General features: G+C 45.9%; 1 protein-coding gene across 2 annotated transcripts; it reads left to right on the top strand.

Moving 5' to 3' along the window:
- The first annotated feature begins 8667 nt into the window (after positions 1-8667).
- Positions 8668-14662, top strand: LOC136453847 (protein arginine methyltransferase NDUFAF7 homolog, mitochondrial-like). 2 transcript variants are annotated; one of them, XM_066454399.1, is made up of 13 exons: positions 8668-9113; positions 9197-9308; positions 9632-9714; positions 9798-9863; positions 10007-10107; positions 10295-10413; positions 10488-10528; positions 11323-11411; positions 12017-12197; positions 12349-12410; positions 12621-12665; positions 13913-14044; positions 14136-14275. In XM_066454399.1, the coding sequence occupies exons 1-12, from the start codon at positions 8769-8771 to the stop codon at positions 14022-14024; spliced, it is 1356 nt and encodes a 451-aa protein (XP_066310496.1). In that variant the 5' UTR covers positions 8668-8768; the 3' UTR covers positions 14025-14044; positions 14136-14275. The 2 variants fall into 2 exon arrangements, with proteins under 2 accessions (XP_066310496.1, XP_066310495.1); XM_066454398.1 differs by having other exon boundaries at positions 8676-9113; positions 12294-12410; positions 14136-14662.
- The last annotated feature ends 383 nt before the right edge of the window (positions 14663-15045 follow it).

Below are 15045 nucleotides of genomic sequence, written 5' to 3'. Positions count from 1 at the left end.
GAAGTGGACATCACCCCGCCTCCAATCGAGCCAAATGTCATCTAGCCAGGGAGTGAGCAGCCCATGGCTTCATCGGTCGCACCGACAGCAGATGCCACCAGGTAGCCCTAATAGCTTGTAAAGTATAAGTAGTTTAGCAGATGTAAAAAGTTAAGTTCGTGGGGGAGCCCCCGTGTAAATGTTCTTGTGTACTTAATGAATACAATTAGTTTTATTTTTTGTGATGGAATAACTCTGTCCGGGGAAGCTTATCCCATTCGTTCCTTAGTTTTACCTTATCATAATTTTGTTTTTTTATTCTGTCGACATAGAATTTTCACCTCCATGCCGAGGACACACGCAGCAAGCCAGAAGGGTCCGCTCAATGGAGCAGACATGCCTGGCTTCAGCGCAAGGGTGGTCGATCCTGCGCAATCCTCTCGAGACGTGCTAGTCAATTTGACCCTACCACTGATAAGGAGATAAAGCTTATCAGTAATTAAGGGCGAAACATGCTAGTGTTGCCAGACAGTTCCGAATGTGCGGCTCTAAGAGCCGATATAAGAGGAAATCGACTAAATAGTCGATTCCAGCATATTCACAAGAATGAATCCATTAAAGCTCATGGGGTTGTATAAGAAGGATCGATTATCATTCAGGATAAATGTTATTTAAGCAAATATTAATCAATGGTAATAAGATATCAATGATGATTGGTTTATACTGAGCCAATGATTACAAGTAACTGAACTCTTTTTATTTAAAGAAACAATTTAACACCTCTTAACTATTTAATAAAGATAAATCTAATAAATATGTTAGATCTCATCTATCGCCATGACCAGTGGGGCATGAGGCAGAATCATGCAGGCCATAGAAATAACAATAGACTTGACGACCCTAACTCATTACTAATATTAGTGGGGCATGAGGTAGAATTATGCAGGTCATAATACAATAACAAGATCATAGGGCTAACACATCTTTCAACTTATCTCTACTTCAATGATCTCATAACGTGAAATGTTCATGGAAGCATTCGATATTGGCTAAACAACCGATTCAGGCATAGCGTACAGTTAAGGTCATGCCTTCTCAGGAACAAGTCTACTAACTAACGATCCCCACTCCACGGTGCCAATAGTGGGGTGAGAGGCAGAATCCCATAGGCCGTGATGATGGGCCATGGAACAGTTTTCATTAACTAATGGATCTACTCAAGATCGGACATGCCTTAACCACACACTATGCACGATTAAGATTGACGCAAAACAGCCGATGAAAAACATAACTCATCGCTTAAGATGTAGATTAGATCCGTTTTAGATTAGCAAACGATGAGTTAGACAAGATATAAGGCCGATCCAAATCAATCTCAATCGGGCAGAGTGATATTGCTGTAATTAGATGAACAATAAAAGCAATAAGCAATATCGGTAACTTAATGAATCTACCAAAGACTGCCATACTAAGGTAGAGCCGATAACTTGACCTTGATCTAATTCAAGCAGTGGGATGTAAGGCAGAATCACATAGGCCATACTTGAATTAGACAAGAATTGATAACTAGCCTATACCAGAGTCATAGTGGGGGTCGACCGAATCGATACAGCCATATGAACAGAGGTATAAACCATGACGGTACTTATAGACAAGCAATAGAGGTCGATCGGATTGATACATACGTACTCGCTGAAGAACTCACCGAGATCTACTCTACTCTTACTCCTATAGGGTGGTCGGAGCCAAAAAAAGTAATTGACTTTGTATTTGATTGATTAATATCTTTTACAATAGCCGGGGTTTGGTATTTATACCCGAAGCCTAAAAACGAACCTTGCTCGAGTATGACTCAATACAATCTTTAGCATAATGAAAACATTCCTAATTTAAGATAACTTGGACTCTAATTTTTCTCTTTTTGTAGAGTCTAGCATGTCTCATCCCAGCACCGATCATAGCCTCTGTTGTTATCTGCTGGCGCTATCTGAAGAAAGTCGATTCTAGTGCTGCATCCGAATCAGCTAGTTCCGATCCACACACAATTGATTCCTTGCTGACATGATTTTGGGAGTTCTTGAGCTCTTGAGATCCTCCTTCCAAATTCTGGTGTAAACATATTCCTTCTTTTTCACACTTGCCCATTCATCCCATAGGCTGCAACCTTAGGAGCCCGGGTGTGGCCCATGAGGCTCAGCTGCTCGTAACCGTAGGTAGAGTTAGGGTGCGGTCGGTCAGAATATTTTAAAGCGAAGCTACGTAAGGTAGTTTAAAGGAATGAACTACCCTTTTGTTCGGGTAGGAAGGAGTTTTACCATATGATAGTAAACAAAAAGAGAGGTGGTAGTGCACCCCCATGGAGCCCCCAAGCGACCTAGGCCGAAAGTGTTAGGGTCAGGGCGCTTTTATATGAGCAAACATTAAGTAAACAATGGTAAGACTAAATTTTAGGGGAAGAAACGACATAGATGTTCCAAGCGCTGGTGAGAACATTGTTGTTGTCGTCCTTCATTCGGTAGGCGTTTGGTCGGATCACCTCGACCTTTAGTTATCCGGATCCTTGCCCACTACGCCTCCTTTCTTGGCCATTGCTTCTTCGCCTTTTTCTTCCTTTGGCCCGCCGGCCTATCATAGAAGGCACTTGAGGAGCTCACAGTCCTTGTAGAGGTGTTTGATGAGGTAGGCATGGTTGGTGCATGGGCTCTCCATGAGTTCATTGAAGTGGTCCAGAAGGCTCTGCTGGGGCTGCTTGCCCATGTGATCAGCCGTGGTGACCAATGAGGAGTTGGCTGGTCGGTGGTGATCTTTTTTGTTCTTTTTGCCAACCCCCGTGTGGAGGAGCCCTTGTCCTTAACCTCGCACTTGGCCTTGCCTTTGCCTCGGCCTCCGTTGAAGCGTTGTGGGAGCGGCGCTCTCTGGATGCGTCGGGCAAAGGCTCGTGGTCCCAGGCCATCCAGCCTACAACCGCGCCTGGGGTGTGTTTCACCACTCCTCGTGATGGTCCGGCCGGGGTCTGTGTCGCCTGCCATCACTACCGCTCGATGGATGCCATCATCCTGCTAGGACTAACGCCGATCGCTGATGACGCTGCGAGTGTCTTGGTTTGGCCTAAGCTGCTTGCATACTGGTGGTCGGTGCGGAGCGGGCGCCAAGTCAAGCCGAGGCGTAGATGCATCCTCCTATGCCGTGCTTGGTGGCTGTAGCGGTGAGCGGGTGGAGCGATTCGTTTAGTGCATCCCCAATCCCCTAGTGGGAAGAGAGGCCGCGAGTCGGTGTCGTGATGTGGAGCTCTCCCCCCATTGAATGGCGGCAGTTTCCACCAGTGCTCCGAGGTTCTGGTGGATCAACTGTTCCTGGGGGTCATTCGGCTTGGGAAGGTCATGCAGAAGCATTACTGCAGCGATGATGTTCTAGTCAGCTCGAGCAAACTATGGGGGATCGTTCCCCCCATCCATGATGTTGCGCTGGAGCCAGCGGTACGACGTGGTGCACCGAGCATGTCGATGCAGGTGGTGGCTGATTCTACCGCCATTGTCGTAGCTCCTCGTTATGCTTTCGTGTGAGCGCAAGGGTCCCCGCATAAGGGTCAGGAGGGGTGTGAGTCTGTAAGGACTCTGCTACCACTAGTGGTTGACCTGGAGCGTCTACCATAGCGTACTCCTAGGATGGACGGTGGCTAGGTGCCATGTCGCCGAAGCTGGAGCCGTCACTCTCAACATCATCATCCATGAGGTTAAGGAAATAGGTGGGAGCATAGCTCGCCATCCCCATAAATTCAGACATGAGAGGGGGCGGCGCCGGCATCCTTTAGAGCCCCCGGGCATATGCATCCACAGGGGGCGTGAGGCCATAGGGGAACCGGTCGCATGATGGTCACGGCAAGGACAATGGGGTCCCTCCAGATAATCAGTCGAAGATAGTGAATAGCGAGTAAATAACAGTATGTACATTACTCACAGTGGGGTTTGAGCAGAGAGTTTGTTCAGAATGAAGCATAGGCGCCTCATCGTTGAAGTTGTCGTGCGTCCCAGGGCCGAGGGAGGGCGCCCCTCCGACGGGCGCCGGAATGAGTGCCTCCTCGCGGAGGTGTAGTACGCCGAGTCGGTCGGCGACGAAGTCTAGGCTTCCAAAGAAGAAGGCCTAGGACGGCTCGAAGACGGGTGGGACCCAGATCCCAATAGGTGGGAGTGCGAGAAACTCTATTAAGCCAAAGCGAGTTGTATCGCTTGAGCCCACCATGGTGAAGGTGGCGGAAAAGTGGGCCATCCGATGACTAAAAAGTGTTGAACGTACAGTGTCTTCCCCACGGACGGCGTCAACTATCGGTGCAGAAAGTGACCAATACGTAAATATTTGTAGTTTTGTCATACGTTGTGATCGGAGGTGGTCTAGCACTCAATGACACAGGGTTTATACTGGTTTAGGCAATGTGCCCTACGTCCAGTTTGAGTCGGTCGGTGACTTTATTCCTGAGCCTAGGTGCTTGAAGTTTGCGATGGGGTTACAAATGAGAAGGAGAAAGATGGGGGTACAAGAGGTTCGATCGAACTCTGGTCAGAGGGGCCAAGAGTGATGGGAGCTCCACTATGTGCTATGTGTTCGAGAGTGTGCTCGAGGTTTGAACCTAGTGGTTCTGTTGTTGTGTACTAATGAACTTGATCGATCTAAATGAACTATCTTTTGGGAGAGAGTGCATCTTCTTTTATAGATGAAGGGGATGGCCTTACAAGTGAGAGGGAGAGAGTACGTATGTTGCTAAGTTTTGCTGCCCATGTCGGTGGATACAAGATGATGGTAGGCACCCACAATACCGTTGAATGTCAGGTATGACAGATGCCGGTGCCTCTCACACTGTTGATACCCAGATGCATGTAAGAGGTTTTACCATATTCACCTGGTACGGTAAATGTCAGTGCCCACAACACTGTCGACGCCTCAGAGGCACGTGGGGGAGCCTTACCGTATTTGTTTGGTATGGGAGTTGATGGCGCCCATAACACTGTAGGGGAAAATATCGACGCCTACAATACTGCTTGGGCTCTGTCATGTCAGGGGGATCGTAGGGTACTGTCCTACAGGCGTACAGGGTGTGGTCCTCGGTATTGCGGTTGACTTGAGTGCGCTGCCTTACTTTTGCTATCTGTTTTCTGGTCCTTATCGAGTGGGCGTCCCTGGTCAGTTGGTCCCAGTTGGCTCTGATTACGCTAGTCGAAGAGGAGCTGTAAGCAGGGATTCGGCGCATTCCCGGTCGGAGACGCGGGTTGGAGTCGCAAGCGGTGTTTGGCCAGGCCTTCCGGCCGGAGAGGGCGTTTGGAGGTGGTCTGGAGACCGAAGCGAGCGCTCCGGTCGGAGAGGTGGGCCATAGTCGAAAGCGGGCGCCGTTCCTCCTCGGCCAGGCCTTTCGATCGGAGATTGGATCGTCCTTCTGATCTGTCGTCTAGGTATTTCGACCGGCCCATGAGTTGCGCGTTACTCGCAACGTTGTCTGTTGGGCCGAGCTTTTGTTGAGAAGCCGGTCCATGAGGGACCCCGGGTTTATGAACCCGACACATGTGCTAATGATGGATTAATTAGGTTTAATAAATTCGTCTCACGGATTACTGAGGACTTCTATAATTTATTTTATTATTACTATCCGTACGCTTCCATGTGACATCCTGATGTGATATTCGATGTGACATCCTAAACTTTACTCCCTGAATTTAATCACCACCTTAGTAATATATATCTACTAAGGCCTTGTTTAGATTGGGGTTAGGAATCAGTATTTGGCACTGTAGCACTTTCGTTTGTATTTGACAATTATTGTCCAATCATGGCCTAACCAGGCTCAAAAGATTCGTCTCGTAATTTACAATCAAACTGTATAATTAGTTATTTTTTTATCTACATTTAATACTCCATACATGTGTCCAAAGATTTAATGTGATAAAAAAGTGAAAAAACTTGCAATCCAAGCAAGGCCTAAGTCTTTAGTAGAGCCGCGCCGTTTTACGTAGCCATGAACAACCAACTTGTGTGTAGTAGTGCAAAAGAAGCCTTAGAGGATAAGGAACCACGGTACCATGGAGCGGAGAAACAAGGAGAGAAAAGTAAAAGTTTATAGGACCCACAGGATGGATTTAAAAAGTTTGGTAGGTACACATGTAGATTGTACAGATACATAATATAACCTTTATATATATTATAAAAAAGATGTACCTTGGTTATGATGGTGGTCGTTTGTCAATAGATCTTGTGTCAATAGATTTTGTGTGGATTGATTTTCATTTCATGATATGGTGTAGAGGTACTTGGAGATATTCGGTTATTAATGCAGTATATTACTACATGCCATATAGATTCTATTTTTAGATGTATTTGTTTAATGCGTGTGGCTGTGATATAATATTTTTCTCTCATTTAAAAAACAGTTGAATAAATAAAAATTATAAAAAGGAAAAAATTATAACTCATCAATCAATCAGATATAAAAAGAAAAAAAAAAGGTCTAATTCTCGTTGTCCGGTACTCCGGTGGCTATACTCATTTGGTTATCTGTAATCCAAAAAACAAAATCAAGAACTTAAGCTCGTTGGTTCCTTTGGTTTTTCCTACTGAACACTAATTTTACAGAGTGATAGATTCAAAGGAATTTTATCTTTTCACAATGCTAGACCACATTGTCAATGTCATTGAACAATTGCCCAGAAATTTCAGACATATTAGGTTTGCGGTCTCTTTATCTTTGTTTCAATCAGTACACGAGAATATTTCTCATTGTCCAACCTATACAGACTCTCTTCCCAAAATAAGACCCTGTCTAGTTCCATTTGCCATGACAAAAGATTAGCCTCTAAAATTTTGCTGCTAAACTTTAGTCCTGGCTGAGGTGTTTAAATCCATAGCAAAAGTTTAGTTCTCTATAAAAAAAATACTGATTCGCTCCCCCGTCTCCTTCCTCACTACACTCAGATGGTGGGTGAGTGGGGGTACGAGGTGTCTTTTACACACTCCAAAGACGTTTTAGCCAAGTTTTGTATATCTTGAGGTGCAAATGGATTAAATTTTATCTTTCCTTTTTTTCTTATTTTTAGCCTAGGTGTTTAGATCTATTTGCCTAAACACATGGGCTAAAGTGCTGAGCAAAAGTTTTGCAATAAGCAGGCTCTAAGAAGTGTCGGAAACCATCCGTCACTATACACATGGCCCCGTTCACGTGCCCTTGAACCCGACTTAGTCTGCTTGTTTTTTTTATCCAGAACCGTATTTTTCTCTCACAACATTTTATCCGAAATAGTGCTTTTCATCCACTTTCCTCCACTTTTCTTCAAAAACCCTCCAACCGAACGGGGCCATAGCTTTATGAGATGTTTGGTTCCCACCTTCTAAAATTTAGCCCCTATCACATCGACTACGGTAAACATGTTTGACACTATTTGAAGTACTAAACATAGACTAATTATAAAACTATTTATACAGATTGAGACTAATCTATGAGACGAATCTATTAAATCTAATTAGTTCGTGATTTGATAATGGCCCCGTTCAGCTGGCAGAATTTTGACTGAAACTGACTGAAAACACTGTTCTGGTTGAATTGTTGTGAGAGAAAAATATTGTTCCGACTAAAAAAAGAAGCCGGACAAATCGAATATGGAGTAAGCCAAACGGAGCCAATATGATGCTACAGTAAACACATGCTAATAATAAATTAATTAAATTTAATAGATTCGTCCTAAAATTTAGTCACGACTTTTATAATTAATTTTATTATTAATATCCGAAGAGCCGACGTGACGAATAGGGGCTTGTTTTGCAGGGCTCCTCTCTGGCTCCGGCTTCTCCAGAGGAGCCCTACCAAACGTTTTCTTGGAGAAGCCGTTTTTCAGTAAAAAACAGAGGTGCTCCTCGGGAGGAGCCGTGCCAACCGCCCTAGATATGATATCTGCCGTGCAGCTGGGGCTTTTTCTTGAGATCGTCTACCAGGCTCCGCATCCACTCCGTATCGTCGGCGTCGGCGTCGCCTGGCGGCCGCAGTATCTGCACCTCGCCGCCGGGATCCTCGCCCGTCACGATGTTCTCCGTCACGACCTCCTCCTCGCCCGCGTCGACGGGCACGGCATTGGGCGGGTTGCGGTCTTTACCGGAAGGCGGCGGCCCAAGCCCGCCGCCACCCGCGGCGGCTCTCTCGGCGGTGGCACCACATTGTTCGTCGCGGACGCGGAGTCCTCCTCGGCGGCCTCGTGTTCGTGCACGAGGCCCGGCGAGAGTGTGGCGCGATCGGCCGCGCCGCCGGGCGGCGCTCGCAGCTTCAGGACCCTGCCCCGCGCGGCCACCAGGGCGGCCTCGATCGAGGCGAGCAGCTCCCTGAGCTTCTCCTCGGACATGCCCTCGAGGGAGCCGTCATACGACCCGAACGCATTGGCCAAGCCGGACTCCCGCGTCCTGGTCAGCTTCTCGCGCTCCTTGGCGACCTCGCTCGCGACGTGGTCGGCGAGGTCCTCCTTGAGCCTGCCGCGCTCCGCTGGCTGGAGCGCGTTGTACCGCCTCACCACCGCCGCCTTGGACGGCCAGCAGTCCAGGTCGCCCACGCCGCCTGGGCCCGTGCAGGCCACCGCGACGTCGACGTTGCAGCGCGTCACGAGCTCCCCGGCCTTGTTCCTCAGCGTCTCCTTGCGCTTCGCGAAGTTCGGGAGGCGCGCGTGGGGGGTGGCGGTGGCGCTTGTCCGACCAGCCTTGCCGCGAGGCATCGCTCCCTCTCCTCTGTCTCCTCCGGCCCCCTCGACTTGGCGGCGTGCGCGTGGGGAATGGCAGCCGACTCGACGCCGCCGCACCGGGGCTCCGCTCCATTATATCCATCGGATTGGGCGTGCGCCAGTTCCGTTTCGGGTCGGGTGCGGACCCGCATAAAGAGCTCCGTCTGTTCCTCTGCACACTTGTTTCGGATCGGGCACGAACGCACGCACCGCACCGCACCTGTTTCGGGAAGGAACACAGACTCGCGCCGAGCCGCCGCCGCCGCCGCCGCCTCGACTATGGCGCCGGCGTTCTCGGCGCATGTCCCCGCTCTACGACGTGGAGCACTGCGCGTGCGGTGGGTCACGGCGGCGCTGTTCTCATCGGGGATTCTCGCTGGCAACAAGCCGGTTCTGGTAAGGGCTGAGCCTTCATTTCTTTTCCCGGTCACAGAGAGATCTCTCTGCGGCGGGTGTGAACAACATGGGGGGATTCGCAGGTGCGCGACTTCGTGAGGTCAGCGCTGTACGACCCCAACCATGGCTACTTCTCCAAGCGGGCGGGGCCGGTGGGCGTTCTTGACGCCAGCATCCGCTTCAACCAGTTCGAGGGTGGTCTCCTAAATCTCCTATGCCTTGCACATTTCCTAAGTTTTTATCTCATTGCCTTCTCCATGGGGAAGTTTGGTGTGTGTTCCGGCATTGCGGGGATGGGAAAGTACTTGTTCTTTGTTTGTTCGTCGTGCTGGCATTTCAACGAACAGCTTGTGTGCGTGTCACATCTGGGACGTGTGGTGATGGAAAACTCCTTTGCCGATTGCCTGATGCTGGTTCTGTGTCCTGCTGTGTGTTAATATGTTGGGCATTTGGCGAATATGTGAGAAGCGTGTTCTTTTAACTTTGGGCTAAAATTCATTTGCTTCAATACCATGTAGGGAGGAGTGCGTATATACAGCACCTTGATAAACTGTATAAGAAGCATGATATCGCTTGGTTTACTCCCGTGGAGCTCTTTAAGGTACCTTCTCTGCTTTAGCGATTGAAGAGAATGAGGTTCTTTCAGTTTGGTCACTGATGCACCCTTTTCCCTCTACGGTGCAGCCATGGTATGCCTATGCAATAGCAGCATCGATTCTGCGTACAGCAAATCTTTCAGTCCCATTGAAGGTGTGATCTCAAGATTTCCTGTCACATCATTCTACTCTTCTACCCACATATGATGCTCTGGATTTGCTTTCCTCTGATACCATGAATATCAAGGAGTATGTTTCATCCATTTTGCTTATGAATCAGAATCTTGTACTGATCAGATATATGAGATTGGTGGTGGCTCTGGAACATGCGCAAAGTGCATACTTGATTACATGATGCTGAATGCACCACCAAAAGTCTACAATGATATGAAATACATGTAAGCATATGTATCTTCATTTCTTGCTTCAATATCCGAAATTCAGAACAATAGGGTTCATGCATGCCATATAAAGATATATATTACTGGCAGTGGTTGCTCTTTGTGCTGCCATGCTTTTGACACTCTAGCATTTTGTGCCATGTGCTCTTTATGCTTTGACCTTGCCTTTATCTTCATTTGCTAGCTCAGTAGAGATTAGCTCCTCTCTTGCTGAGAAGCAATTGGAAACTGTTGGTGAAGTGCAAAGCCATTTGTCAAAGTTTACGGTGGAGCACCGGGATGCAATTAACAGACCTGGATGGGGTAAGCTATTCCCCACTGTGTAGGGCAACCTACCTTTACATGATTTGATATAAGTCTCCTTTTCTATTGTGCAGGCCGCAAGGATCCTCATCCGTGTTGGGTGCTTTTGCTTGAGGTATGTTCTGCTGGGGCTTCTGTGTTTGTTCTTATGTTTTATGTGCAAACCAAAGAATCACAATGACATCGTCATGCACCTTCATCTGTTATGAAATGAAGTATAAGTGTCCAGTTTAGGGTCCGTTTGGTTGGGCTTTTGGCCCCAAAAGCCAAAAGCCCAACCAAAGGGGCTGCTTTTCCAGGCGACTTTTTCAGAAGCAGCTGCTTTTCCGTAGTACAGTTTTGAAAGCTGGTTTGACCCTACTTTTGGCTTTTGGCTTTCTGCTTTTCGAAATTGGTGGAATAAAAAGCTCTTCCATAGTTGTTTCAAGAGAGATAAAGATAGAAGGTATATTTTATACTTGTTTAACCAAACAGCTTTCAGCTTTTCTACAGCTCACAGCCCACAGCAGCTTTCCCACAGCTCACAGCTCACAGCAGCTTTTTCCTATAGCCACAGCTCAACCAAACACACCCTTAGTCATTGTATCTAAAAGCATAAAAGTCTTGCATGCTTTGGCATACAAAATACTATGCTGCTAAGAAACGCATGTACTTGCTTCAGAATTTATCTGCTCTGTAGAAGTGTAAGTGGCATTTCACTCCATGTTTGAACTTCTACGAATGTCAAATTTAGTTCTGTAGTAATATTCTGATCACAAAACAATACGAAACTACTAGCTGTAAAAATAATGGCAAACAAAACCTCCTTGGCAACCCTTTTTGCTCATCATGTTCCGAAGTAAACATTGCATCTAAAGGAAGACCCACAGTGGTGCCTGCAACAGTAACTATCTTTCCATGGAATATCAGGTACTTGACAATCTACCACATGACCTTGTCTATTCGCCAGATCAGGTTTCTCCATGGATGGAAGTGTGGATTGAAAAAGTAAACGGCAGGTTTGTGATTTTTGTGTTTCCATCAGAACCTCTGTCGTGTACTACCACAGTTCTATGTTTGTTCTTATGTTTATTGTTTATGTGGGTTTTCAACTGAGGACATTGGAAAATTCTAGACTTGAGTAAATGTGATTGAAGAAGCAGGCATATCATATACTACGCAATACAAATATTTGGCAGGATCCTTTTATCAAACCATTTAACCGTCACTCCATTGCTACTAGCCTATGGTTGATGATTTTGCATGGCGATTGCAAAATATGTTTCAATTCTTAATAGAAAAAACCAGGGGAAGTTCTTTGGGATGGAAGGTTGTGTGTTGTTATACAGTGTCCTCATGGCATGCTTCTGTTATGCTCGACTTTGTGTTACAAAGTTCACTGTTTAGTTATAGTATCATTGAAGGGTTGCCTCTTTTTCCCTATGTAGAACATATCTGCCATCCCTGTGCTTAGGGCTATTTTTTAACTAAAATACTGAATGTATATCTGTAACTTGGTATTATTAATGATCGAAGTCTTTTCTGCTATTTTAGAAAATTGTATAGCTACTTATCCTTAATTTCACATGTATATCTGTTCTGCATGCCTTTTTTCTGAAGAAAGTTCACAAGCCTCTGAAGTCTATAAGCCACTACAAGACCCATTAATTTCCCGCTGTGTTGATATTATTGGCATGAAGGAAGACAAAGCTTCTGTCAGTGAAAAACTAGCATTTGCTGCAAAAGGAGTTCTATCAAAAGTATTCCCAAAGCCTCGTAGAGCTTGGTTGCCGACTGGCTGCTTGGTATGCCTTTCAAAAAACTCTAGCTTTGCGAGGTTAGATGTTTATGGATGTTCTGGGACTCAGAAAACTATTTCTGATCTTTAATTCCTTTCGCAGAAACTAATGGATACTCTACATCAAGCTTTACCGAGTATGTCCCTTATTGCTTCAGATTTCAGCTATCTTCCGGATGTTAGCATACCTGGTGACAGGGCTCCATTGGTTTCATCAAAGGTGAGTGTCCTGATATACTACAACTTTATCAAGCATGCAAAGCTCCAGTTTTTTTTAACTACTTCATTTCTCCAACTAGGCTTCAAAGGCTACTTACCGTAAGAATGATTGCGAGTTTTGTTGCGTGCCATACAGTTACCAATTTATTCACAATTGAGGATCATGATCTTTGCTTTTGATCATCTCACTTAGCTTGTTTTGCCCTTGTAGAAGGATGGGAAGACATCAGATCATCGCAACTACCTTGATGCTCAGGTACACATATAGCCATTTTTCTTTTATTCGCGTATTTGATCATGTGTCCACATGCCATAGTCAGTCAATCTATCAACCTTAGCTGTCCAAGACCACCGTTGGGATGGCTTTTTAAAAGCACTTACTTTTTCATATTTGTGTGTATCACTCCCTTGCTTTGCAATACTTGTCCACAGCTCACCCATAAATGCGCAGACCAAGTACTAATTTCATGAAAAAAGAAAACAATGTGAAATGAGCACCCATAAATGTAAATATAATATTATATACAACCATGTCTTTTCTACCGGAGCATTTAATTAGTGGTAGATAGTGAAAATACTACAATAAGTGCACCCTTGATATCCTCGATGGACAGTATTGTGGAGAGTTTTCTCCTAAGATAATAAACAAATACCGTAGGATGGAGGGAGTAGTCAGCTGGGAGGGTAGCTTTCTGGGTTATAACAGCGAAATTTACTAGAACCAGTAAACAAATTTAGCTGGATTCGGCAGTGCGACATAACAAACCAAGCAGCAGCAAATTAAGAATAAACCATCAGATGGGGCTGGGGCACACTAAAAACTCTTAGCAAATATACTACTATGCCTTACCATTTTACCATGTTAGAGCATAGTTAATAATACAACCAATTGCTGGCTATACATACATTTATAGTTCATCTATCAACCCCGTCTATATAGCAGTTGGCTACGCTACTAGGACACGCTTCATCATTAATACTCAATGCTTTTTAGAGCTCGTGCATCAGGTAGCTGTAAACCTACAGCTCACTTTTCTCCTATCCCACCTCAGCATAAAAGCTTGTTGACAGCCCCCTTTATTATACTCGCTCTTAGAGCAAGGCTAATAATACAGTTTGTTGCTAGCTATATGGATCTATGCAGTCCATCTCTCAGCCAATCCATATGGTAGTTAGCTCTTCACTATGATGATCGCCCACTTATCTCTCTTACAAAATTTCTTGGTTCTTGTGTCTAAACCGGCTATAAACTTACAGCTTGTTTCTCCTCTCTCTTTCCTCTTCTTTCTCTTCCACCTCAGCATATAGCTTACCTACAGCTATTTAGTATACTTGCTCTTAAGGTGCTGTATATGAGCCAACAAACCTGGTTGCATGCCAAGGTGATGCGGTTATTACTTCCGAAAAGCTTTCTCGCGTCTGGAGCCAAATGACCATAAGTGCTCTGTTGTTTCGACCTGTATCAAACTAGTGTCGCATCACTTGTTTGTATTTACTCGGCAGGGTGACGCGGACATCTTCTTCCCAACGGATTTCCGGCTCCTGGAGCAGATCGACCATCACTGCTCTGGCTTCTCAAAGGAGCAGAAGAATCCTGGCGCATTCAAACCCGTGAAGAAGAGGAGGACGATCATAGTAAGTTCTCATCTTCTGCATGCCAGCGATGCTCTGCAGGCTGCCTGTGCGTATTGGACTAACTGATGTGTCGGCCATCGTGCAAATTCAGCTTGATACTGCAGCCTTCATGGAGGAGTTTGGCCTGCCGCTGAAGACGATGACCAAAGATGGGTACAATCCGCTACTAGACGATTTCAAGAACACGAAGTTCTATCTCAGCGTCCCTACACACAACGTTCCTACCCACAACAGGAAGTAGTCTCCTTTAGCTGCTGCGTCTATTCGCTGGTCAGGAGTCAGGACAAGACACCAACCACACTGGAACCACAACCACCGTTGTCAATTGAGTAGCCTGAGTTTGCATGAAGCTTCATGGAACAGTACTAGCCGAAGGGGTTGCAATTTTTTTTTTCAAATCATCAAGCTTTATTCATTGAGTGTGGTTACATCATTAATCAGAAAGTTTAGAATAAAGCTAGGGGGCTCATCGTCTCAAGTGTAATTTTGCTTAGATTGCATAGCTCTTCTTGCTAGTTCATGCGCCACCTGATTTGCATCCCTATTATAATGCTCAATGGATATTTTCTGAAAACCATTCCAGATAATGTTACATTCATCATACAGAGACGCAGCTAATGTTGCTGAGAAACCTCCATCCTTAATCGTTTGGACAACCTCTATGCAATCCGATTGGAGGATAAGCCGATTGCATCCAATAAATTATGCTAGCATCAAGCCTTCTTTCAAGGCATACGCCTCCGCCATTGACGCATCTACCAGATGAGGAATGTAGCTGTGAGAAGCCGCTATAGCAACCCCAACACTGTTTCTTATGATTGTCCCGACACTCACGCACACAGCACTCTAGTCAAAGGATACATTCACCTTCACCTTTCCTTCCGGGGGTTTCAGTTTTTTTGTTGCAAATTTGTAGTTCTTCGTCAGAGCAGCTATGGACATGGCAGACCTCGACGGCCTTTGGGTTGCAAAATTTATTGAGTGGTCAGGAAAGGCACGAT

The sequence above is a fragment of the Miscanthus floridulus genome, chromosome 5 (assembly GCF_019320115.1).
Source record: "Miscanthus floridulus cultivar M001 chromosome 5, ASM1932011v1, whole genome shotgun sequence".
NCBI lineage: Eukaryota > Viridiplantae > Streptophyta > Magnoliopsida > Poales > Poaceae > Miscanthus > Miscanthus floridulus.
The sequence above is the reverse complement of the archived record's forward strand: the minus strand, read 5'-3'. Positions and strand labels throughout refer to the sequence as shown.

What these genes read in the sequence shown, in the direction of transcription:
- LOC136453847 (XM_066454398.1), top strand. Translation starts at nt 8,769, where the DNA reads ATGGCAGCCGACTCGACGCCGCCGCACCGGGGCTCCGCTCCATTATAT. An exon ending in CTGGCAACAAGCCGGTTCTG is followed by an intron (nt 9,114 to 9,196) that starts GTAAGGGCTGAG and finishes GGGGATTCGCAG; the next exon opens with GTGCGCGACTTCGTGAGGTC. An exon ending in GTTGGGTGCTTTTGCTTGAG is followed by an intron (nt 10,529 to 11,322) that starts GTATGTTCTGCT and finishes ATGGAATATCAG; the next exon opens with GTACTTGACAATCTACCACA.